This window comes from Chelonoidis abingdonii, chromosome 1 (assembly GCF_003597395.2).
Source record: "Chelonoidis abingdonii isolate Lonesome George chromosome 1, CheloAbing_2.0, whole genome shotgun sequence".
NCBI lineage: Eukaryota > Metazoa > Chordata > Testudines > Testudinidae > Chelonoidis > Chelonoidis abingdonii.
The window spans coordinates 212,722,929-212,750,423 of NC_133769.1; the positions used below are offsets into that span (position 1 = coordinate 212,722,929).

The window sequence follows — 27,495 nt, forward strand, 5'->3', positions numbered from 1 at the left end:
GTTTAGCGGGCCAATGCTCAAACCACTGAGCTATCCCTTCCCCGCAGGAGCTGAATTGCATAAAAGTATTGTACTAGGAGAAGGGTCATTGATAACTATGGGCCAGATTCGATAAACCTGTCTCATGTTAAGCAATATTAACTCACAGAAGTACTCCCATTGAGGTCAATGGGAAAGTTATAGAATCAGTCCTGCAGTGGAGCAGACTCAGTATATGCACTAGTCTGTGAAATGTCAGCAAAAAACAAATTGTGCTTGCGTATCCCAGGCAGAAATTCTTTATCCCTTTACAAATATTTTAAACAAACAAGCATATTGACAGTCTACGCACCTTAGTGTTTCAGAAATTGTCACTTCTTGGAAGCTCTCACGCTATTACAGAGTGATATTCATTTTAATAGCATTCAAAACTGCGTTCAGTGCATGTACTATAGTGACCAAAAGTATTGCTCTACTTATACAGAGCTATTTCCTGCAGAGAAGTTTGTGTGCCTTAAAATTTTCTCAGGTGACTCTAACTGCAGTATCTAACCGCTAACGTCTAAAGTATTTAATATAATGCAGATTTCCTGAAGAATTAAGGCTAACAAACTAGCTAACATGGCCCTCTTTTATTTGATTGAACCATCATATAGAATGGCATGATGAAAGGACTGTCCTCTTCCTGAAAGCATATGTATTATGTGAGTGTTAGTTCAATAAATGGCATCAGATAGGGCATGGCTTCTCAGCCTCATAGTATCTAGGCCATGCTGTGGCACATCACAGAAGTTCTGAATAGCATCCTGGCTGAGACTGTAACTTGGGATTGCACTTTTGAGCAATACCATCATCTAGAAATGCAGGAGCAACTTGGATGTTGAAACATAAGATGCAAGCCTCTCTCTTCAGCGGTAAAAGTGGGACTATCTATTGTGTCCTCATTTGCCTTAGCAACATCACTGTCATGTGAACTGATTTTCGGCCAGTTAACTCTCCACCATCACTGTTGCTTGCGTACAGATCACAGTGTGTCTACTGAAAATATAATGCACACTTGTAACCTTCTTTGAAAGGGCAGAAAGCTCAACCTTTCAATAAAGTCACTAAAAATTAAAAAGTGCCCGCATAACCCACCTCTCCCATCAAATTGAAACTGGGCCAAGGTTAGGGCTTTAAAACTAATATATGATGTCTTGTCGGTGATGGTGTCACAAGCCAATATTGCCATGAAAACATTTCTGTTGACTCACAATGAGCGAGCACAGAGGTAAAGGTGATCAGTGCCAGGTTTAATCTCTCAGTTGCTGAGTGGTAATCGGATTGTGTTCATTAGAGCAGTCAGCAACATAAAAACAATGTTATTAAATACCAGTTTCTAGCACAGTAATGCAATAAAGATGATGTAGGGGATTGCAAAGAAAAACAAAACATGGGAAATTGCTGCTTAGCTGTTAACAAAAAATGTGTGTGCCCTCCACTTCTCTGCCCTAGGGTCTGTTGCTTTCAATATTGTAGTGAGCTGCTCCATATATCTTGCTGCTGAGACTAAACTTGGAGGGTGTTTTAAAGAAAGTGCTAAAAAGTAGGTCAGGGAGCCAAAAGTGTAACCAGACAGACTTTGTATTTTAATTTTAGAGTAATGTGGTCTGAACAAAAGCTGCCATATTTTCCATTAGCAGAGCTAGATTTTGTAGCCTGTGAAATTAGCATAGAGGATTGGTTCCTCTGATTCATGGAGCCATGACTGTTTTTCCCACCACCCCCACCTCACCTCTTGCTCTGTAACTTCAATTTTAATCAAATTAGTTTATTCATATTGCATATATTCACTCTTTTGTCTGCTGTTAGCTCCCAACTGAGAAGTAGAGCATCAGAGATGATAATAGATAATGACTATTGCGGTGAAGAAGTGTATTCCTCGTTGCAGTTTCTTTCCCCACGTGCCATCCTCCCTCTCCCCAGCAATGTTGCGAACTCCTAATTTTATAATAAGGCTCATATTTGGTGTTTTTTCTTAAAGTTTCAGCTCTTGCAGTTGGTTGGTTTTGTGGGAAAGTCGGCTTTCGTTAGAAAAGAGAAAGTAAAGGATGGGCTAGTGATTAAGGCAGTAGTCTGGGACTCTGGAGACAGGAGTTCAAGTTTCTGCCCTGTGACTGTGGGCTAGTCACTTAGGCTCTGTGTGCCTCAGTTTCCCATCTTACAGATGGAGATACTAACACTTCCTTACCTCACAAGGGATTTGTGAGAATAAATACATTACAGCTTGTGCCATGCTCAGATAATATGACACTGGGGGCCATCAAAGTGATTAAAATAGAATCCATGCTCCTCCTCCATGTTGCAGATCTCACCCATCTTGTGGGCTGCTGTGGCAAATGAAATCTTGGTAACCCGAGAGCTGATGTTAATGGACACAAGGGTTCCATGCAAGTGGCCTTGTTTTCCTGCGGATGCCCTGAAAATCCTCAGGTTCTGAAGAGATAATTCACTGTTTGGTCTGTGGAGGAAGAATGTGTGCATGTTGACCCCTCTTCAGATTGTCAAAATGTCCCTGTAGGAAGATCTTTTTGTTTGCTTTCCCCAGGAACCCATTTCCATGGGATTTTCTGCAGAAAGAGGTAAATGAACCTGAAGAGAGATTTTTTTGTTTTCAATGATCCTTTTACTCCTTCAAAGACAATGATGGTACTGGAGACTTAGTATGCTGCTGAGTTGTTGTGCTTAGTTTGAGGGAGAAGGAAAGTCATGACTGACTTGTTGTATGCAGCTTTAACAATCCTAGGAACAACAATAGGCTTTTCTCAGTACGCAGAAACTATTTTGAAATGCTGTAAGTATCATTTAGAATATATTGGAGGTTCAACTTATCCTGTGTTTTGCAATAGACTTGTCATAGAAATACTAAGGTTTAAAATTGAAAGAGTTTTACAATCCTAATGAAATGTATACTGGCTCTGGATAGAGTTGGGTCTGAGCTCTAAAATTTGGATCCACTTTTGAACACCCCAAATTTCAGCTTGGCTCTAGGGCTTCTTTTTATCTCAGAATACAGAGTGTGTGTGTGGGGGGGTGGAGGGCAGTTGAAAAATCTGGATCAGATCTGAGTTTGGATTCTGCACTTGGACAAAGTCTGAGCCTGTCTCTATGCTTTGAACAATTGACAAAAGATCACAGCTTTTGTTGTCTCACTTATCATTCTTCTTTGTCTTATTTTAAGGAAGCTGGGAGGAGGATATTGGTGGGGAAGTTATGTTATTTAAAGCTCTATTCCAGGATGTTCAGCAGGTACACCAACAACAACAACAACAATGAAAAGGACTGAAATAAGTTTGGATTTTATATGAAATAATTGTTATGATTGAAGATGCTTCAGTAAAACAGTCACTTGAATGCAGATTACTGTCTGATGGAGAAACAATTTCCATAGCTTGAACTCACAGTATAAAAGCCCTTAGAAGACAATCTCATCCCAGTATCTTGAAGTGGATGCATTTTGATATCAGGTTGCCATAGTAACTTCTGAAGGCTTGCTGCTTTTCCCTTGTTTAACCTGTTCTAAGAACAACTGTGTCCTCAGTCTGAGGCTTCAGATAAGACCTGTCCTCTTTGCTTCTGTATTGTTTGCATTAATTTTCTAGGTATTGATTCTCATGGAGGAATCAGAGTTAAGGCTACTGCACTGTCATGACAGCACTCAGCATGTCTTTTTCATTATATGAATTGGATGTAGATATAACTCTCTCTTTTCTTTTGAAGTAAGCAAGTCTGTAATGGACGCTGTACTAAATTATTGTCCTCTGAACTGGTGACAAAAGATAGCTGGTGCTTCTTTTTTCCGTAGGTGAAATCTGCACTGTTCCTTACATAGCAATGAATGTGTCTAGAAATCTCTCTGGAAAGAATGCCAAATATCCTGCAGAAGAAATCTGAATGATAAGGGCAGTAATCATATTTGTAGACACGTTCCTTTATGTTGATCTGTTTGCCTAAACTCTAAAATCTTAGGCAAAGTTAGAGGGATTGCTTTCTGTTTGCAATCCAAGAAAAATTGACAGGCAAACCAGCAGCTGTGCTGAAATGTGTACAGTTCTGAACAGCTGACAAGATTTCACACCACATAAGAGCTTTTTTCCTGGACTTTGCTTTATGGAGTCAATACTTGCTTATTCTGTTCATAGGAGTTTAAAAAATAACCTCTGAGTCCCCACAAAAGGTATAATTCTGAATTTGGTCCAGGGTTACCATTTGTATGCTTTTCCCATTGCAACTCTTACTACATTTTTAAACAGCTTTCTCTCGTCCCCCGCAAAATGTAGCTAACAAAATGGTGCCAGTCATCACTATGTTAATTTATATCATTGTCCCCAACCCTTTGGCTATAAATGTATCATTTAGGTTCTAAGTTCTCTGGGCACGGAATTGCCTCTTCATTCAGCGTTATCATTATTAATAAAATCTTGGTAATTTATATTTACCTTCTTTTGTAAAGTGCTTTGAAATCTGTTAATGAAAAGTGATCTATAAGAGCTAGGTATAATAATTAATTATTATAGGGGCATCTAGTGGCCCCCATCATGGATTTGGGTCATGTTGTGCTCCGTGTTGTACAAACACAGGACAAAAAGATGATTCCTGCCCCAAATTGCTTAGAATCTGTTTATGAGGTGAGAGACAATAGGGTGGATGCAACAAGTAGATGGGGAGAGAGAAGAAGGCAACAACAGACATTACTGACAGTACATCAGCATGGTAAGCGGATTAAGCCCCATTCCTATTTGAAGTTTTTGGGTGCTATTGTAATATAAATGATTAATAATATCATTGACTCTTGCTTTGGCAGTGTTGGGGAAAAGACCACCACTCTATTGAATTTGAATCAGATAGCCTGAGGCACCTTTATTGATTACAAGTGTGCGCACCCAGGGAGAGCCAGCGGGTCACCCTAGCAAGGGTTAAGCTGCTCTGCCTGTTACAAATGTTACTGAGCTTATAAAGGTTAAAACCGCAAAACGTCACACATAGATACAGCTTTATTTGGAATACAAATTGCTAATGCTGCAAAACATGACTAATATTTACCCTATGGCATACATATTGCTATTTAGCAAGCAACTCTTACACATTTTCCTATTTCCCTGTTATTGTCTTTGCCAGTCAAGTCTGCGGTTTGACCGTTCTAGCACTTTTTCTGTAGTACCGACAGCAGGCTCAGCTGTTGTAACTTAACAGATCTCCTGGTTCCCCTTTATCCAATTCTAGTTCCTCTTTTTGGGGCTCTGAATACATCTTTCTGCTTTGGCATGCCCTTTATACAGTAAAACAAGCTAAATTAAGGCTCTACATTATTTTTGCTCAAAGGCCTAGGGCGTAAGACAATGGGGGGGTGTTTATTTTCCCTATCAGCAGATTTAATAATGGTCTGTTATGATGGACACTGCATTTTTCAGAGCTCCAGTTCCAGAAGGATCTTTAGACAGTAAAACAATCTCTGAATGGAAAGTGTTTGACGCTCTGGCAAGCATTTGAACATACTGAATATTTTTTACTCTCAAAATATGCTGTTCCTGCCTTATAGTCTGCTCCTTTTATGAGAAAGGTCAGGTTTAACTGCATTTCACAGACTCGCATTTGCTCTGTTATGGGGTATGAAGAGCCCATTGTATCAGGGTTGTTTGAAAGCTTGCTGTACTTATTGGTATGCTGAAGTGAAAAGTTGAGGTAACCTTCAGAACGGTGTGGGCAAACTTTTTGGCCTGAGGGCCACATCTGGGAATGGAAATTGTATGGTGGGCCATGAATGCTCATGAAATTGGGTGTTGGGATGCAGGAGGGGGTGAGGGCTTTGTGGTGGGTTCAGAAATGAGGAGTTCAGTGTGCAGGAAGGAGCTTTGGGTTGGGGCACGGTGTTGGGGTGAGAGGGGGAGTGAGGGTTCTGGCTGGGGGTGCAGGCTCTGGGGATGAGAGTTTGGGGTGCAGGAGGGTGCTCTAGGCTGGGACCAAGGGATTCAGCGGGCAGGAGGGGGATCAGGGCTGGCGCAGGGGGTTGGGGTGTGGGAGGAGAGTGGGATGCAGGCTCCGGGCAGGGCAGAAGCAGCGGCATGTCCCCCCTCCAGCTCCTACGGGAGGCGTGGCCAGGCAAATGTGCATGCTACCCTGTCCACAGGCTCTGCCCCTGCAGCTCCCATTGGCCGTGGTTCCTGGCCAGTGGGAGCTGTTGGGGCTGTACTTGAGGCGGGGGTAGTGTGCAGAGCCCCGTGGCTGCCTCTACATGTAGGAGCTGTCGGGAGGACATGCCGCTGCTTCCAGGAGCCGCACTGAGCCATGGGACGCATGGAGCAGGGCAGGCCCCAGACCCTACTCCCCAACGGGTGCTCAAGGGCTGGACTAAAATGTCTTAAGGGCCAGATGCGGCCCCCAGGCTGTAGTTTGCTCACCCTTGCTTCAGAAGCTACTCCACTGTGGCTGGAAGTAAACACTGTTGTGTAACAATAATTCTGAGATCTTCCATCATGCTTTTCATCAGTAGGTCTCAAAGTGCTTTACAAAGGAATTCAGTATTATTATTCCCATTTTACAGATGAGGAAACAGAGACACAAAGGGGAAGTGACTTGCCCAAGGTTACACCACAGGCCAATGGCTGAGCTGCGAGTAGGATCCAGGTCTCCAGAGTTCCAGTAACACTCTTTTGATGTTACTGTGTAAAGGTATTCACTGTTGAATCCCTGGTGATAGGTTAACCACATGTGCTGGTTCTCGGTCAGGCCCTCTGGGGAATTCACAATGAGTTGAAGAGGGACTGCAAGCCTAAACCCCTGGTCTTGAGGGAGAGAGATGCAGGTCTCCACCTGAGAGAAGTGATGGCTTGGACCCTGAAGTTTTAAATCGGTGCCAAAGTGCAGTTAACCCTGAAAACTGTAATGGCACCAATGGGAAATTACCAGCTGATAACGAGAGAGAATGAATTGTCATCAGCTCCAGCTACCAACATCACCTATACTTAAAGTTCCCTGACACTTTTTATTGGCAGGGGAGTTATCCTGTTAGGGATGTGCCTTTTGCTGCCTCCCTGAAAATTTACCCATATATGGCCAAGTTACGAGCCTGTGAGAAATGTGTTTTTACATGGTGAGCAGAGACTTGTTAAAGTTTGGCAACTAAATTCTCTGAAGATTCTGTTTGCACTAAGCATGCTTCCCCCTCCCTCACGGCTACTCCTGTATGCCAGCCGGACTGTGCATATGCCATTGCCACAGGGAGACTGGGCATGCTGAAACCTACGGCTGCAGAAACTGAATCTGGGTTTCCCTGCAGTTTCTCCTCCTGGCTGCAGGGCACCAAATCTGAGTACTAGGAGACCGTCTCTCCTGTGCTGTCAGTGGTGACTCTGCTGGTGTCCAGGCAAGAAGGAAGAGAATGAAGAAGTGGTTGTATATCATGTAGAGAGGCAAGGAATGGAACGTCTTCTATTGGTAACTCACCCACCATTTCCCTCCTACTATTTGCCACACTCACTAGTTCTGTTTAGTTTTTGGTTAAACTACCTTACAGCTCTTAAGGGCAGGGAACCTGCCTTCTGACTTCTTCTAAACATTAATGGACTCTAAAATGATTTAGCTTGGAAACGAGGCAGCTTAGAGCAGGCTTGACTGAATCATTCAAAATGAGGACAGGCCTAATATAAACTTGACTCCATCCATTTTACCTGGGGGGGAGAGCGGGGGTTAAAGAAAAGACAACACTTGCAGAAATTAGAGAACAGAATTAGAGAATAAAATACTTCTCCCCCTACCCCCAGAGAACTGCATGTGTATGTGTGTTCTGTGTACAATAAAATGACACTTCTCTCATTGTTACCCAGCTAGGGCTGCCTTACAGAGGGTCTAAGCTCACTCTGCCCCGGTTGAAGCCACTGGGAGCTGAAGGTGCTTGGCACACGTGAAAATGTGACCACTATCTTGTTTTATATTTACCTTTAGTTGCCTTTGGGGATCCCCACCACCACCACCTTACAAGCTGTCATAAACAGATAAGTAAGAGTTAATAGAACAGAAGTACTTCATATCTCTTTTGCCTGTAAAGAGTTAACAAGATCAGTGAGCCTGGCTGTCACCTGGCCAGAGGACCAATCATGGGACAGGATACTTTCAAATCTTGAGGGAGGGAAGTTTCTGTGTGTGCTGTTAGATTTTGGTGGTTGTTCTCTCTGGGTTCTGAGAGTGACCAGACGTGCAACCAGGTTGCTCTCCAATCTCTCCAGTATAGGTTCTTATAAGTTCAGAATAGTGAGTACTAGGTAGATAAGGCGAGTTAGGCTTATGTTTGTTTTCTTTATTTGCAAATGTGTATTGGGCTGGGAGGAGTTCAAATGTGTATTTTGCTGAAAGGATTTTAATTTGTACTTGTATACTTAGGGTGGGAGGATATTCCCAGTGTCTATAGCTGAAAGACCCTGTACCTATTCCATTTAATTTACAAAGATAATTTTACTGTTTCTCTCCTTAATTAAAAGTTCTTGTTTAAGAACCTGATTTGTTTTTTATTCTTGTGTGAGACCCAGGGGACAGGGTCGAATTCAGGGAATTAGTGGGGAAAAAGGAGGGAAGAGGGGGAGAGAGGCTAATTCTCTCTGTGTTAGGATTACTGTCTCTCTCAGGGAGAGTCGGGGGGAGAGAGAAGGAGGGGAAGGTGCATTTCCTCTGTTTAAGATTCAAGGAGTTGAATCACAGTGATCTTCCAGGGTAACCCAGGAGGGGAAGCCTGGAGAGGCAATGGTGGGGAAAGGGTTTACTTTCCTTGTGGTAAGATCCAGAGGTCTGGTCTTGGGTTCCCCGGGGCAAAGTCTTAGGGACCAGAGTATACCAGGCACTGGAATTCCTGGTTGGTGGCAGCGCTACAGGTTCTAAGCTGGTAATCAAGCTTAGAGGAATTCATGCTGGTACCCCATCTTTTGGACGCTAAGGTTCAGAGTGGGGAATTATACCATGACACAAGCTCTTTATATTCAAAATTCATGACACCTCTTACTAAATATCTGGGAGCGCTGACTACTGACTGTCTGGAAGCCACACAGGCTAGGGAATCCACTGTGTGGAGTTGTTCAGTGTTGTTTCTCATTTGTCCTTTAGGTCTGTCGGCAGCCAAGTTGCTGACTGAGTCAGGGCTGAGTGTTGTGGTGTTGGAAGCCCGTGACAGAGTTGGAGGAAGAACTTTCACTGCAAGGGTAATTATCCCCACGAATAGTATCTAAATTATTGCACTGATTTTTTGAGCAGAGCTGCTTGCATACTGAAGAACCCTTCATGAGGGTAGAATTCTAGGGCGGTGGCACATAGGGAAGTCCTTGACAATGCTGAACCAGGGGCAAGAAAAAGTATGGAGTGTCTGTGGCGACACAAAATTTTCCAGGATATTTGCAGGTTCTGGAGTTATCACACCTTCCCTCCCACCTGTTCCACATGGAAGGAAAAGATCATTATGTAGGTAGCAAAAACTGCCCTTGGAGAGATGCTCTGGATAAATGTCTCTAAAGAGAACTAATGCAGAATTTTCACTTGTGTGGCTTCCTGTTGCAGGTTTTCTCCGGGGTGGGGAGTGGGGAATCTGGCCTCAAATACTCAATTACCATAAATAGTTTCTCTAGATTACATTGTTTATCTCATGATTGATTGCAAAGGACTTACCTTTCTTTTGTCTTTTGGGAAACCAGAATAAGCAAGTCCAGTATGTGGATCTTGGAGGAGCATATGTGGGGCCGACACAAAATCGCATCCTGCGATTGTCTAAGGAGCTAGGAATAGAGACGTATAAAGTGAATGAAGTAGAACATCTTATTCACCATGTCAAGGTAAGGTAGAATGGATCTCTAAAACACAGCGATGTAGATGAGTGTAGATTGTTCTTAGTTGCTTTTTTTTATTTCTGTGGGGATGTCACTAGTTTAAAAGTACTATCTCCTGTATTGCCTCTTTAAAAAAATTGGTAGCAAAGTACCATAAACATGTCCTGCTAATTAATCCATTTATGGAGTTCTAATGTAACAATTTGTGCTTACATATTGTACCTTCAGTTAAAAGATAAATGCGTCAAACTCTAAGGTCAATGTTTTTGATAGTGATCACTGACTCTAGGAGACTCTTTTATTGGTGCACTGGTTGGGCTCCCTGGGGCCTGACTTTCAGAGATGCTGGAAACTCACCACTGCAGCTGAAGTTAGCAGAAGCTGTGGATGCTCAGCACTCTTGAAAATCAGGCCTAAGGTGTCTCAAGTTGGGCTCAGCTAAGACAGTAGCTACTTTTGAAAATTTTGGACTAAGAATTCAACTTTACAAGTCAAATATTAGGCCGATTTTACCAATAGGGGAACTAAAATACAGAGTAAGTAATGCTCTGATCTCACAAGGTGCCGAGTGCCCTGGGACTTGAGGGTGCTCAGAAGCTTGTGCAAACACCTCCCAAATGACTTGTCCAAGATCTAAAACAAGACATCTGTGTGGCAGATCTGGTAAAAGCCCAGATTTTCTGAGTCCTTGTCCTATGCTCTGACCCAAAAGAGCATCCTTCCACCTGTTAAACATGGAACAATAGTGCATCTTCCCAGAGGAGAGAATTTCCAAGTTTTGCAGCTGCTCCTGTGGGAAATAAGCTTCAAATTTAATGTTACACACATGAGTAAAACACTGTGAAAAGCTATTGTTATACAGTCTTGTGACAGGTGAAATGTGTCAGCCAGTCAAGTTTCAGGATTTCTGATGCTTAATCAAAATTTAAACAAAAATTCGAGGGACTTGAAACAGTAACTGCAACAAAAGATCTGCACTCTCATAGATTTTTCTCAACTATTTTTCCTGCTTTATTTTTATGAAAAGTAAGCCTCTTCTCAAAGCCAATGATGCAGTTTTTTATGCTGATATTAAACAGTTGTTACTACTGAACTAGAATTCGTGAGACTATAGGACAGAATGTACATAATGTATCTTTTATATTATAATAAGAATAAAATTGATGAGATATCAAATGCTGTCATGGGTTAAATATTTCTTTCTTTAAAAGTAAATGTTTTGATATCACCATGATTATTTTTTCCATTCACCTCTATATTTATCCAACAATGAGAAAATATTGTTATAATACTATTGTCGCAGATTCACAGGGCAGGATCTGCCTCTGGTCTTTAAACAGTTTTTCTGGAAGTGTCTCTTTTGGTGATAAGCCCTGGGCTTCCACTTTTCTCAAGGAAGGGCCGTGATTCTGCTACTTTGAGATTGGGTCTGTGGCTTCAGCGCCGCTGTGTCTCACTGTGGCTTTTTCAGCAGATCCAAAGTAGCTTGGAACCCTGTGGGAGACTTCCCCTCTTGGGATGTATGCAACCAGCAGATGCTTTTGGTGACACAGGACAACCTTTTCAAAACAAGCCATTATTAATTAGAAAACAGGAATATGATATTTAGGCTTGCTGGGTCAAGAAAGTATATCAAAGCCAAAATGTATAACTCTCGCCTGACTTGATCGTTGATCCTTGTTTAGTTAGGAGAGTCCATCTTTGCCCTTGCAGCTAACCTTCCTCTATCTCTGTGATTGCCAACCTGTCATTTTTTCACTGACACCCTGGGAAGTCCCTTGCAGCTCACCCAGACCCCCTCCTTTTTCTAAGGTCTTTGAGGTTTTCTAATGTTGTAGTTTTCCCTTTGATTTCTCTGTTCTCAACCTTGGCATAACAACTGTGTTTCCGGGATTTGGCAGAGGAGTTGCCTCTTCAAAGCTTTGAACCTGGCTGTTGTGTTTGAATTTTTGCTGGGATGTTCCTTATTTAGACCATTGTTTTACACCTTCTGCTCAGTTTCTCTAACAATTCTTCTTGATCTAACTCCATAGTAAGTAACCCATCATAAACACACACAGAGGCATGCATCATACTCATAAAAATAATACCATTTGTCACAGTGTATCATAAATAGAAACCTTAATTACAATTAAATAGGCTGGATCCTTTACATGAGACAGAAAACACATGCACTGGCCAGGAGCTTCTCTGGTGCAGCTAAATCTATTTCAGAATCTTGGCTTCTTGCAACTGGATTTCTTGGTTCTTATTTATACAGTGCCTAAGTATACTCCTTACAGATCTCTTGTCTTTTACCATACAACCTGCCAAAGTGTTTCCCCACATTGTTTCAGAAGCAATGCAAGCATTGGAGGCCAGTCTAGATTGTGACAAATGGAGAATATACTTGTCTGCACCCTGGAATCTAGGTGATGATATTAAAACTTTTGACTGGAGTTCTATCCTGTAAGCTCAGCTCCAAAAGTTGAAAGTGTCCAAAAGTCTGTCAGCTCCAAGTGGGTTCAGATCCAAATACTAACCCAGACTTTGTAGTGCAAGCCAAATCTACTCAAATTCTGGAAGATGTGTCCCTTGAGTAATGGAAGAAATCTAATTTTTTCGATTCCCTTTCCAGTATTCTAGCAAGGATCCCTGTGCATCTTTTAAAATCTACTACTGCCTTTACATACACCCAAGAGCAAAATCAAGCCTTGTAAAGTCAATTTAATTCATTTCAGAGGCTTTTTAAATTCAAATAATGTACGGGTTTTCCTTTGTACTACAAAATGAAAAGACTGGGTCTTGTTTACCTCTGAGTGAGTCCCTCCTCATTAGGCTTTGCCATCTATATTGGCTTCTATGTTTATTTCTCTTTAATCTTTTTTAAGTGCCCAGATCTACTGCAGGATTTTTTTTCCTCCTTGCTTTTGCATCGCTTATGATACCTTCCTAGAAGTTTGAAAATAATAATTCTTGCCCTGCTTATTTTGTTTTGGTGAAAAGTGACCTCTCTCTTCGCTAGTCTTCTAAAGGAGATTATATCACATATTTGTTTTTGCTTGCTGTTGTGTCAGCCTTACTGAGAAAAATAATCACAGCTCTGGGACTAGTGTTTGTTAATTTAACTGCTGCAAAAAGCCAGAACAAGCAATGTGTACTTGTAGGCCAAAATTTTCAAACATGCATGCCTAAATACATGCTTTTTATTTAGCTGTTTAAATAACTGGATTTTCAGAGGTTCTAAGTACATGCAGATCCCATTGACTTGAGCTGTGGGAGTTAAGCACTTCTTAAAATCAAACCATTTTTATTTTGGAGCCTAAATATGGATTTAAGAAAACTTTGTCCAGAGGTTTTATTTGCCTTACCAAAATGTTGGCTGTTGTGTTCTACTGTTGGTCAAATGTGTGATTTTTAAAAAAAAAACAGAAAAGATATTTATAATCTAGATAATATTTACCACCTGATTACATCACTGTTAATTTATATCAAATATGGGACCTAAACCATTTAAGTATCCCTTTATAGTAATGTAATTAAATATGGGTGTGGGTTTACCATTTGTCAGGATCAAATTATCAACAGATCTGCCTCTTTATTTAACTATTATTGTATTCCAGACTTGGTCTAATCCTATTATTGATGCCCATATGATCATGAAGATTTGGTGTTTAAAACACAGTTCTGCAATTTTTTTCATGTACAAAATAGAAATTGATTTGTCAAGTGTAATGTCTGGAATTAGGAGGCTGTGCTACATAAAATCCATGTAAACATTCTATGTGTTTGAAAGTAGTGATCTTCCAACTTTGAATTTAAAAATGTGCTTCTTTCATGTAGAAAGAGAACAGTCTACCCTTGCACCAATGCATCTCACACCAGCTGCATTTGCTCATGTCTGTGGCCTTGTCTTTCCCATTCTCACCTGCAGAGAATTTCCTGATGTACTCACCAGAATCACAATATTCCATTTACACTTGTGTTTCAGCAGCCTGATGGATCTCATTTCTCTAAGTCCATCCATGAGACTGGGGTGGACTCACTAGTGCTATTTTTATATTTCAAACTCATGTTCCTTACCATAATCAGAACTTTTCATAATATCATATTTCTCATTTTGCCCCAGACCTGGACGTCATCAATGTAAGTGGAACAACACATCTATTCCTTTTAAACTTCCTACTCTCTTATTTTGGTGTACTGAAAATACCAAGCAGTAACCACTGAAAAATGGTATCTGTCTATCTGTTCTGAAATATACTGTACCTGGAACTTTCCTCATGCAGTGATAATTGCCAAAATCCCATTGGATGTTTCCAAAACACTAAAGGGTGGACAGGGCATGTCCTATACAAGTTCATGGAAGGCCATCAATGCAACAAGGAGCATCCCCTTCACAGGGTTGGGACAAATTCTTGAGAGCAAGTGCAGTTCTTGTTCCCCTTTAGCACCCTCACAGGAGCTATGTGCCCGACAGAGAGGGGGGTGGAGCTCTGACCCCACCTATCTATTAGCCAACAGTGCTGACCGGTTGTGGATCAGGTAGTGTGTTGCATCCTACTCAAGACTGAGCCAGCAGTGACACTGGTGTGCACAGCCTGGGAACTCCTAGGAGGAATTCCAGGTGAGCCAAATTGTCTGGCATGTCACTGAAATCACTAGATGGTGAATATTTACTCTTGTCTACATAAAACCTTTCACTGAAACCACCAATCTGCGTTTATGAGAACGCTCATCTGTATCTGTATAAAAAATCTTTGCAGTCCTCCTGGGTGTCATTCATTTCTGATATTATCGTGGAACTGACGGTGTTATTAAAATGCAGTTTGCTATGGTCTTATTTATGAATTATAGATGTGATACCACTGTTGTACTGGGAATTTAATTGGCAATGGGATAAATGATTACTGTATCCTTAGGTACATAGTTCAGTGGTGTTTGTGTATTTCTGTGGTATCAGTGATACGTACATACATTAGAGTTAAGCAATATGATTTATTTAAGTCTGTGACCTGCTTTACAAAAATTAATGGCAGTTTCTGATAGCATAGCTTAGAGTATAATGTCTTAAATGGATTTTAAATGACTAGATGAAATTGAAGCAATTTTTCTTAGTGCATATCTTCTTTCTCTGAATGCATTGTAATTAAAGTATGTGAGAATCTTAGTTGCTGTTGGTGATAGGTGACTCAAAATGTCATCATCCCTCCTTCCCCTAGCCTTATTTATTGGGGATTATTTAATTGAAAAACTGATAGCTGTGTGAAGGTGTGAATTAGACCACTGAATAGAATCAATTTACATCTTTTCAGAAGTTGAGTCTCTCATGGTTTGGAAATGAAGTCAAATTTAAAGTCACTTTTTAAATTACATGATCACAGAGGGACTTGGTAGTTGAATGTGTTGGTAATGGGGTATGGAACTTTTTGACTTCTAGGTCATCAGCTCACATTTTTCCCAGCTATAAAATGGTCTCAAGAGTGGGGAGAGGTAGCAGTGCACATCATGAAAAACATCCTTGTACAGTAAGCCTCACTGACGTTCTCAAAAGAGAGGCCAAAGACTGAATGGGGAGAGAGACAAAAATATGGTCTGACCTCCAGGCTTGATTCTCTCCATGTTGTAGCTGAGGTAGCAATCAGTGATGGGCATGTGTAGAAAGCTTGCTCTTGTGGTGTCTCCTTTGGCCCTGCCCTGTGGATAAATGGACATCTTCACTTCCCAGAGCCGGCCATCTGGCAATGATTGCAAAGGGTGAATTCGCAGTTAGATTTTTTTAACAAATGAAATTATTATAGCAGAGGTAAAAGATGCTACGTGATGTACAGACAAAATTGCAAAAGCAAAGTTGTAAAGTACGTGGTCACTTCTCCCAGTGCTGTCTGTAGAACAGGTCTGGTCAGAGATGCTAAATATCAGTGAAGTTCACTTGAACTCTGGCAACTGTGCCCTCATGGTTTGTGTGTGGATGGACGGAATAAGAAAAAATTACATGATCAAGCAAGGTTTTTTGATTAATTAGAATTGGCAGATGAATGGAAGGAACCTTTCTGAGTCCTTTCCTTCTGTTTCCTAGGAGATAAGGATAAGCAGCCATAGTACCCACTCAGCTTGTTTAATCCAGGCTACTTGGAACAAAGCCTAAATTGCACTCGATTGTAATAACTGTTTTTCTCCTTATATTGCTGATTGAGCATCATCATAGAAATGGAAACTAGATAAATGTGTATTTCATACGGGAACAGCTGCTTAATTCCCATGAGTTTCACACATGCCTGTTGGAGCCAGTCTGGTGTCATGCATCACTTTTAAACAACAAATTTCAGAGCCTGGAGCATCATAAAAATTCGAGTGATCCCAACATTCTCTTTTCTTTTAAATAAAATATATTTTCTGGTTTTGCACAGTGGCCCTATCTCTTTACCAGCGTTCTGGTTTTGCACAGTGGCCCTATCTCAGCGAGTCAAACCTGGATGATTTTTTCCCCAAGCTGAAACTCCTCTCCCCCACATTTTTTTTTTCTTTAAAATAACAGAAAAGAGAAAAAAAATCCAAAAACACCCACAAAGGTTTTTATGGAATGAAATAGCAAACATTTTTAATGGGTTTAATTTTGTAAGCGTTTTTATTCAAGTATAGAAAGGCGCAAAAAGGAAGGCTTGCAATTCCAGATGCAATGATTTGTAGTAACACTTCTTCCACTGAGTGGTATTAATTCTGTGCACTTCAAAAAGCTTATTGTAAAGCAAGACCCCATAATCCTACTGTAGGAGGCAGGCAAATATCCTTTCCCCTACTCCACCTTTTGCAGATGAGATAACCAAGGATCTGAGAGATTGTCCTAGGTTACTTGTTAGCACAACAGGGAATGGAACTGGGGTCTATAATATGACAAACCCTAGTTTAAGCCACTTAACTCCACTGCCTTTCAGAATGATTGTTCCAAGTGTGTGTGCTTGGTTATGTTGCATGTAAAATGGAGATACTCCTGCATATCACCATTTACAAAACACTGACAATCATAGTGGACTAGAATTAATATCATTTGTTCAAGTAATTAAAAGCTGTTCTAATGCATAGGTGCAAGAGGGCCAAATTAAGGTTGCATAAACGACCTTATTTCCTACCTGAATTCTTGACTTTGCAACTTCAGTGGTCTTTGTGGTTCATATTTTTATATGGAATTTATATATATAATAAAATTAGATTGATTACTCCAGCTGTATATTTATAGCATACAGATGAGTATGGTAACTAATTATCTCAACATATGGAGTTCAGAACAAGAAGAGAGAGAGAATGGAGCTTGTAGTTCAAACTGGCCTTTTTCTAATATGAAATAAAATTATTTGACAACTCTAATACAATTGTATGTGTAGGTCTAGTTGTTCATCACAGCAGTAGATGACTTGGTTTGCTAGCCAGCATGCTTTAATAAGAGTTATGTTTGCAAAGGAATTAAGTGACAAATTCTGCACAATACTAGGTGTCTTACTCATTGTGTAAGTGAGTGCAAATTTCCAGATATATTCTGTAGAGCTGCAGCTCAGAAACAGTGTGGTTTTTGTATAGATTAAATTTCATACTGACATAGCTCTTTACCATGTCTCTCTTGCACCTTGTTCCTTGCTGTATCAGACATCACTCATTTTTAAGCAGGGAAGAGAACTGGTACGATTGTGCACATGCTGTAAATCAGTACAGGGCACCACATACTTACAAACATACATAGCAATGAATCAATTTATAGAGTGACATTTGTGGTGGGATTAGAACCTATGTCTCCAGGGTTGAGACGGTTTAGCTAAAAGAATAACTATGGTAGCATGATGCAGAGAATGCTTTGCACATTACATGCAATTTCTTAGAGCAGTGGTTTTCAACCTTTTTTCATTTGGGGACTCGTAAAACATTCCAAATGGAGATATAGACCCCTTTTGGAAATCCTAGAGGTAGTCTGTGAACCCCCATGGTCCGCAGACCACAGATTGAAAACCACTGTCTTAAAATAAGAACAGATTATTTTTATTTAAGATAAATGGGTATGGTGTTTTACAGACGAATGGGACACATGGCTTCCACTTCTAATATCTTACAGACAAAGGGCTGCTTCATCATTCTTTAACACTCTACTCTTGGTAGGGGTGGTGCATAAGCACTAGGAGGCATTGTGCCTCAGAGATGCATAGTTCCATTTGGGGTCCCCTAGCTGCTGGCAGGACTGGCTCCAGGGGTTTGGCCGCCCCAAGCAGCCAAAAAAAAAAAAAAAAAGCCGTGATCGCAATCTTCGGCCATTCAGCGGGAGGTCCTTCGCTCCGAGCGGGATCGAGGGACCCTCTGCCGAATTGCCGCCGAATACATGAAAGTGCCGCCCCTCTCTGGTGTTGCCGGCCCAAGCACCTGCTTGATAAGCTGGTGCCTGGAGCTGGCCCTGGCAGCTGGAAGGGGACGTAATAACACCGCTTTGTGGGATGTAGTAGAAAACCCTCCCATTACTCTCCCTTGTAACCTGCAAGCTCTGCTGGTTGGCATGTGGGGGAAAGGGCAGACTCATGGCTTCCTTCTTCCTGCTCCATGCTCTCTCTCTCTCTCTCTCTCCCTTTGCTCCCAGGAGAAAGCACCTGGAACACAACCTCTGCACCCTCAGTTCCGGCTCCCCCAGGGTCTGTGCTATATTTCTATGGTTCTATCATGACTACAATTTTCTCTTTGTGCCATGAGTTTAATATAAACTAAGAATGGGTGTGCATGGGAGGCTGACACCTATAGCCCTTATATTAGCTAAGCAAGGCATTATTTGTAATGGTATTTTCCAAAGCAGATGCATGGAATAATTTCCTTTTAGAGCCCCGGTTGGGGTTGTAATATCTGGTGAGACTTTACCTTAAGCTCTTTGGTGCTCTTTTTGTTTGTGTTTAAGTTTGATGGTTTGCCTGGTTTTGTTACATCAATTTGCCCTTTGTACAGTCAGCCTCTTCAACATCCTCTGGTATTGTATAACATGGCATCAACCTTTCAGAGCAGCCAAGAGTCCTATACTGAAGGAGGTCCAGCTTCTGCTATTCTCTCCAGGGCTCTATTTTTGGCAAAATCACAAGTGAAGTTATGAATAAAATGCCTTTGAAGGTCCATGCTCTTGGGCATTTGGGTTCTGATATTGAGAAGTAAAATTAAATATGCAGCTGGAGTAACATTTAAAGTTATATTTCTGATGCCAGTCTGACTTGATCATATGGTTATATATAAAGAAATGGAAAGAGGTAAAAAGTTTGCACATCCTGGCACATGATTTTCATCTGTAGGCCTGGCCTTTCTTTGGAAAGCCTTTGGCATCAGTAGTCATGGCCCTACATGGTAAGGTAAAACTAGAATGACTATAGCAGTGCACATGTAATGCTGACACCCCTGGGTGGGTTGTTGGCAGCAGAGTTCAAATCTAGGACCTTTTGATCTTAATGCATAATCCCTACTGCCAGAGCTAGAAGATACATTGCGCTTAGCCAGGGCTGTAACAGTCTCAGCAATCTCTCTATCTGGCCTAGCCACTACTAGATGGAGGCAGAGTGCCACACTGAGCGGGCATAGCTTACACATACATTTACATAGCTTGCATCCAAGGTATCTTTAGTTCTAGAATTGTTGTTCTTTATCCAGACTGGAAGACCCTTGTGCTATATGAGAAATCAGGCACCACAGTTTTCTGCACAGGAGACACGTCTGAGTTCTCCCTTTGTGCAGTTCAAATGCAATAAAAGAGTAAGAAGAATACCAAAACAAGAATATTTTAAGTGTATTGTTAGTCAGCAGAAGCATTATAGGGAACTCATGAGACTTGAGTTAATTCAGAGGGGATAACTCAGAAATGCCTCAGGTGGAGAAGGAAGCACAGAACAAAATCAATAGTTAGAATAAAGAGAATGCTGTCTGCTTCTGTCTTAGGTTTCTTTTTGAGCACAGCATGCATGTGTGTTTCATGCTTGTAGGCCTGGAAAATGTAAGGTACTTGAAACAGAACAGTTTTATACTTTCTTGGGGAAGACTGGTACAAGATTTACACTTGTGAAATGTAGCCCCACCATTCCAAAATCGTTTAGGCTCACAGTCAAGTTTGTCTTCACTGCTGTAAAAATTTGTTAATAGCCATAATGCTTGGCATTAGCCTTTCCTGAGAGGCTAAAAGAAATTGTCAACATGTTTCAAATGCAGCTTCTTTGGATGAAAAGCGTTATCTAGTGTCACTGAGCACCTCTGCTGGAACGCCCTCCTGCTGCAGGCTGCGGCATAGGTACGCCTGCCTCAGTTTCCCTCCTTCAGATTCCCCGGAAATAGTCCAAAGCATCTTCTCAAGTATAAATATAGTCCTTGTTGGGTTCATTTATTACAAGAGTCCTGTGCACACAAATCATAATGAAAGTCCCATAGTCCAGAATTCCTCCAGCATAAGCCAAACAATACATGCAACACACCACCTTGGCATCTCTCACCACACTCTGGCTCTTCAGTGCAGTCCTCTCCTGTCCTTGTCCCATGACAGTCACCCCAGCCATCCAGCTGGAGGGCAAACCTGCTCTTTCCAGCAGGAACTTGCCTGGGGAGCATCCATTACTCCCCCAGGTCCTCTTACAGTTCCTATGGATCCCGCTCTCCAAATCTGGCAATGTCAGTGGGTAAGCGCCTCTGCTGCTCCCCTGCCTTCAGAACTCTCTGGCCCTTGGCTCTGGCTTCGAGCCAGCAGGCAGTTCCCTTCACTCTTCCTGCCTTCAGTCCCCCAGCCCTGGCTCTCTGGCTTGGGGATGCCAGCCAGCAAACCCCTCTTGCTGCCTTCAGCCTTCTTGCAGGAACCACCTTCTGCTTCTTTCTGGGACTTCTCCAGTCCCCTGCTCTCTGGCAACTCTTACCTGCCCCTGACTGAGCCAGTCTGCTCTGAGTCACTGGGACATCCTCTCGTTGCATCTCTTCCTCATCCTTCATAGCCCACAGCGTCTGTCCCACTCTCTCAATTGGTCAAACAGGGGATACTTGTTCTGGCACAAGGGAACTGGACCTAGTTCATTTACAAGGGCCAGCCACCCTGTGACACCAAGTTTATGTAATAGTGCAACTTTCTTGTAGCTATGTTAATTTTCCTGCAAAACTCAAAGATGTATCCCTCCTCAAAGGAACAATTAACAATTGTAGCAGTATAGACCAAAGGTCCATCTAATTCAGGATCTTGTGTCTGGCCAATGGTGGATCTTTTAAAAAAATGAATAAACTTACTTGATGCTCTGTACCTCGGGGGAACCCCTACACACCCATGTTCATCTTTATAAAATGATTGTGTGGTATCCAATGCAAAGTTTGTCATGTTGGGTGTCTTCGGAAGGCTCATAATGCACTGAGCATGGCTGTTATAGTAATTGTTACAGTAATGTTATAGTAAGGTTATAGATTATAATTTCATGTATATAGTTAGGAGACTGAAAATGTATCCTCATGGCTTAAAGCAAGCCCATGCCAAAAACAACACTTTATGGAGAACACACTTCTCAGCAGTCTCCTCTTTGTTAAACTTGGAGGAGGTCTGATTGCAACTGCAACATTTTACGATGGGATAGGAGCCTCCCTAAATTCTGGAAAGATTTGATAATCTAAGGGCAGACTCCTTCAGTGAAGGGCAAGGTGATAGTGGGAGTTAGATCTTCCAAGTGTTTCCCTCTTGAGCATCGTCTCATTCTTGCCCAGGTTCATCTTCAGCCAATTACGGTGCAGAAAGAAAACAAATGTTGAAACCTCAAAGAATACCACAAAATGGAATTGTTGTCCTCCAGTCACTACCAAAATTTTTATTTTGTTTCTCTTTGGAATAAAATCAAAACCTTTTAAATGTTTTCATGAAATAAAACGGTGTTGAAACAGCAGTTTTCAGGTTGAAAAGGTCAAGTTTTCCATCAGAGTCTCTCTCTTTTTCTCTGGAAGTGACTGGACAATCCACCCTGGAGCTCAGAAACCTTTTTAACACAAACTTCATCAAAACTGACATGTCTTTGCAACACATTTTGGCTTTGAGGAAACAGCATTTTTTGACAACAAATTCCCCACATGGCAAGTTACTGTGAAAGGACATGATGTTCTCAGGCATCCCTAGTAATAACTGTTATGTCCATATGTAAAATAAAATAAAAAACCCCAAAACTCCTTCCACTGCTTTCCTCCTATTTGTATTGCTTTGGTTTTGCTTACAAGCCTTCCCAGCTGTCTTCCACTAGGCTACCTGTGTCCTTACAAACACTATACTGAAAACAGTCTCTCTTTCATCTTATCCAAAATGGCATTGTGTCTTTTGTTGCTCTATCTCATTACAAATTGATTTGCAATTTGCTATTACTATCACCCTTTGGTTTGTTTTTGACATTACTGTTTTCTAAGTAGCTCCCTCCCTTTGAATTAGATTTCCTCAAAGGTTGTTAGCTTATTTTTTCAAGGTTGTATTTCACTTTGTTATTTCCATCCCACTTTTCTAATCTCTCAGGATCCCTTTGTGTTGTGTTGTGTTGCTGCACCCTCTGGTGTCTGCAACAGCTGCAGATTTCACTAATTTGCATCCTATCCCCTCTTCCGGACTGCTGATAAAGAGGTTAAATAAAACCAGGCCTAAGACTGCTGCATACAACAGTCCAATAGACGCTTCTCAACATGATACATTGTTGTTTGTTATCCAGTTCTTAACATTTTAATCATGTTATAATGCTTATATACAAGTCGATTTGAATTTGTTTCCAGTAATCATTTTGTGGGACACTGTATGAAATGTTTATTACAATTTAATATTATATCCATTGTATTCCTGTTGCTGCAATACCATCTTAAATACATGAGAGTGATTTTTTTTTCCCCACCAAGGCTGTATATTCTTGCAACATTAAATAACCTGTAGTGTTCTTACCAGAGAATAAGTAGGCCCTGGAATGTGTTTTTTGGGAAAGGAATAACTAAGGGCAGTGACTTTTAGTGCTTCACAAAGCTATCAAGTCTGCCAGTCACAAAAACAATCAGGGAAATCCCCAGCAAACAAAATAGTACCTACAAATTAGCCATCTTCTCACTCCTTCCATGAAGCCAGACTTCCTTAATTCATAGTAATAACTACATGCAAAATCGAATACTTATATAGCCAATGAAATAATGACTTCCATACTGGTTAGCCTATCTCCATGAAACGTATATATACCAAAAATATTGTAGAAAATATGGATGGCTAATAAAGATTAATGATTCACAAATGCTACCTTTCTAATTAGTCTTTTTGAAACTATAAATTATTGTGTTTGTTTCAGGAAAACCTCTGAGCTATGGCCAAGATAGTCTTCCTATCACAGTCACTTTGCTTTGATTTTAAAAAGAATAATGATATAGTATCTTCCAGTCTCATTTAGGAAAGAAAATGTAGTCAAACGTAAATATTCAGTACAAAACTGATCACCCCAAATAAATGCCAACACTCCAAAGCTGCCTGCTTATTGTGTTGACCTTAACAACCTTACTTTTTGTCTTGGTTGGAGGTGTCAGTTTAAAACCTACTTACTCAACTTTTAAAGATACAAGGTTATAGCATTCTTATCATTTGTTCTTCCCATTAATTCTACTCTCATGTGCAGCAGATTAACTAATCTCTCACATGATTACTATTATGTGTACTGGTTGGAAATATCTGGTGACTGTTTAAGTCTTGGGTACTAACTTGCGTACATTGAGGTTGTGGTCATTCAAGTGAATTAGTAGTTTTAAAAATTGTATTCTGATTATGCTTTTTTTTTTCTTTTAGGGTAAAAGTTATCCCTTTAAGGGTGCATTTCCTACTATGTGGAACCCTTTTGTCATCTTAGATTTCAACAATCTATGGAGGACGATGGATGAAATGGGAAAGGAGGTGTGTAGAGGCTCAGCTATCCAATTCAGTTAGCCCTTGTATGAGATTCAAAGGTGTGATGTTAGCACACGTTAAATGACACATACTAACTAGCATGTCTTAATAGCCTTGTGTTGGCAAGGCACACTGCCTTTAACATATGCTAAACTCCTTCCCCAGAGGCTTTAACTAACTTCACCAGCTAAGTATGTGTTAAAGGTGATGTACACTGGTTCTTACTATACTGTTGAGCTAGGAGTGTTTAAAAAGGAAAGTGCAGGTTCTTCAAAACATAAACAGGGCAGCTATAGAATTGCACACTTTGCTCCAGCACAACATTTTACCCCACTAGACAACGTTTTAGTCTATTTTTTTAAAATCTTCTGCTGAATCCATTTTATTTCTGTTTAGAAATTGTGTAAATTTCCAGCAAGAACATTTAACAGCATTCCGTAGTGCAGGTGAGCTTGTAACTGTGGTCTTGCATTGTTATAAGTGAAACTGAATTAGTGCCATCAAAATAATACATGTTTTTATTACTCAGTTTCTAAGACTGACTCTCTTCTCAGATATTTTTTTCTACACATAAGAGTTGCTCTCTTGCCTTTAAAAACCCCCTCGATGTTTATAGAATAAATACTAAAAATAACAGCAAAAATCTGTACTGATCAGAGAAAATTGTTCAAATATGTCTTTTCTTTAAATGGTTTTGTTTTAAAAAAGAGTCTTAAATCAGTCTGTATCTTCTAATTTTAATGTGAAATCAATTGATAATTAAAAATTAGTCTGTGTTAAGAGACAAGGGAGAAGGGCTGGTTTTTTCCAGAAAAGCAGAATTTTGTGCTAAGTGTTCTCACTGAAAATGTATGTAAGAATTCTGCCTATAAAGTTAAAATAGAAATAGTCTTATCTGGAACAGAAAGCTCAGGTAAGTGCTGAGAAGAAACCTTTTGTTCCAATGAAAATGATTGGTATAAATCTGGGAAAGCATAATTTCTGGATCACTTTTCTAGTCCCGTCCTTTATACCATTAAGACAATTCCTGAAAAAAAATCATAGTGTATTGATAGAAGAATGTGTCCATTCAGGGAGGTGGTGTTCCTGCACAAATGGAAAAATCCTTTCTGTCTGTGTGTGCTGCGTCTACGCTATGGGGTTGTGCCAGCATAGCTGCACAGCGTAGTTGTGCCAGTCTAGTGTATGTAGTGAAGACATATCCACAGTGTGCAATTTTGTTACTGAACATCACTGTTCTTATGTTGTCATAGATTCCTAATGAAGCCCCATGGAAGGCACCACATGCAGAAGAATGGGACAAAATGTCTATGCAAGATTTCATCGACAAAGTTTGTTGGACAAAGTAAGAATCACTTTAATATTAAAGTGTATAAGAGGTTATAGTTGGATAGTGCTGCAGGCAAAACTGTGCAGAGTACAGCTAAGTACAGGAAGTGAGGAATACAATGTCCCATTGAAAGTGCCAGGGGTAATTGGAGTAGGTGGATTCTAATTATCCCCACTGAAATTTGACCACAGCTAACACTGCTTTTGCAGAAATATGCTAAGAGGTTTAATGACCACAGATGAACAGGATATTGGTTTTACATCTTAATCTGAAAGACAAAACTTTCAGCAATACAGTGTTCACTGACGTTATGATGGAGCATTGAATCAGTGCTAACTCTGAGAGAGAGAGAGAGACCTACCAAATCACCAATAGCACTTCTTGCAGCACTTGATGTTTTTCTCTGGAGCCGTCCCATCCAAATACTGCCTTGGCTTGACACTTATGCTTGAATGTCCATGGTTCATCCTCATTAATATGACCTTCAAAGTTCACTTCACTGGGAAGAAAAGCAGAGGATTCTAAATAGTGATCAGGTTTGATAACTGTAATAACTGAGCAAATACACAGTGCGTCCCATTATTTTCCATATGTTATTTTAACTCAAAGGTCAGATGAAAACGTAATGTTTGCTAACATTGAAACCATGGGTAACATCTCTGCCTGTTGTATACTAATTTATTTCATTTGCTGATGACCTCCTTATAACTGGATTCAGCTGTCTCTGTATCAGGCCTGTTTGGACGAACTGAAAAATATCTGCAAAAAGAACAGGAGAACTTGTGGCACCTTAGAGACTAACAAATTTATTGTAGCATAAGCTTTTGTGGGCTACAGCCCACTTCCGAAAGCTTATGCTACAATAAATTTGTTAGTCTCTGAGGTGCCACAAGTACTCCTGTTCTTTTTGCAGATACAGACTAGTACGGCTACTACTCTGGAACCTGAAAAATATCTGCTTGCTTCACGCACTAAACTTGGAAATTATGTTGTATGTATCTTGGGCATTCCAGAAATCAAAGATAGTTATGTTCTCAGATATGTAGTTTTTAGATATCTATTGATAGCTAGCAGCACCCTTAAATTCTAGAATTTAATCTGGCAGCATAGCATCTAGGGATACTGTAGTTTTAAGAGCAAACAAACAGCACAAAGCAATTACAGGCTTGAATCTTCATAGTAGTATTGTTTCATGGTGGCAGATTTGTAGCTTTTCTGTTGTTCTTGTAAATAGTTTTTGTGGACAAAAAGATTATTTGCTTTTTGGTTAGTGTAGTGTTATGCTTCCAAGAAGGGCCGGTGCAACCATTTAGGCGGACTAGGCAGTTGCCTAAGGTGCCGAGATTTGGGGGCACCAAAAAGCACCCCCAATTTTGTTTTTTAAATGGTTGAGCAGCCCCGCTGCTAGGACAGAGAGGGAGTCTGGGCTGCCAGCGGCAGCCGGCAGCCCAGGGTGTCCCCTGGCTCAGGGCGCCACCGGAGGGGGCAGCAGGCAGCTCCTGTGGAGCTGCCACAGTGGTGCCTGCGGGCGGTCCGCTGGTCCGCGGCTTGGATGAAGCTGCTGCAGTCGTGTCTGCGGATGGTCGGCTGCTCATGCGGCCCTGGTGGACCGCCCGCAGCCACACCGGACCCTCCGCAGGCACCACTGCGGCAGCTCCACTGGAGACGCGGGACAAGCACGTGGGGTGGCGAAATTTCCATCCGCCTAGGGCGCTCAAAACCCTAGCGCCGGTCCTGCTTCCAGGTCAGATGACAGGAGATTTAACAAAAAGAACAGGAGTACTTGTGGCACCTTAGAGACTAACAAATTTATTGTAGCATTTGTTAGTCTCTGAGGTGCCACAAGTACTCCTGTTCTTTTTGTGGATACAGACTAACACAGCTGCTACTCTGAAACAGGAGATTTAACAAGACTCTGATTTTGTAATTGGTTTACTCAGAAGTTCTGAATGTTTGGCAATAAAACAGATATGCTCTGGTGTAGCCAGGTTCCTGTACTGAACTTTTGATGAGATATTGCCTTCAATTATTTAGTGTTAGGCCAGCTGATTTTCTACAGTCACTATAAGAATTCAGTATACAGTCCTGAGACTGCGACTGAATTAGCTGAACACCTAAGTGGCCCCTTCTGTTACCACTGTACCGTATATAGCACAGAGGTACTGACAATACTGCTTGTTGTTATTCATACATCACATGAATTTTTATTTTGCCTGTAACTCAAGAACAGTTTGACTAGATTTTGTCATACATAAGAAAATTATAGCGTGGTGCTGCCATGTCTAGAAGTACACTCAGAATTACTAAATAAACTACACCCAGGAGCTAGAACCAGGATGAGCCTACAGCTCTAGAAACACAGACCTGTGCCTGCTTAAGCTAAAGGAAGTGATTTGCTACCTTTCACCTATAAAATGAACACTTAATGTTCCTTCTAAGCTTCAGCCAGCCACTAGTGG

The 27,495-nt window shown here is 41.0% G+C and overlaps 1 protein-coding gene across 1 annotated transcript in view; it reads left to right on the plus strand.

Moving 5' to 3' along the window:
- The window catches only part of MAOB (monoamine oxidase B), a 68,756-nt gene that overhangs the window by 19,787 nt on the left and 21,474 nt on the right, over positions 1 to 27,495 (plus strand). Inside the window, exons 2-5 of the mRNA XM_032795770.2 lie at positions 9,109 to 9,203; positions 9,690 to 9,827; positions 23,608 to 23,712; positions 24,960 to 25,051. Coding sequence (XP_032651661.1) covers positions 9,109 to 9,203; positions 9,690 to 9,827; positions 23,608 to 23,712; positions 24,960 to 25,051 — 430 coding nt within the window. The remainder of the gene's footprint in view (positions 1 to 9,108; positions 9,204 to 9,689; positions 9,828 to 23,607; positions 23,713 to 24,959; positions 25,052 to 27,495) is intronic.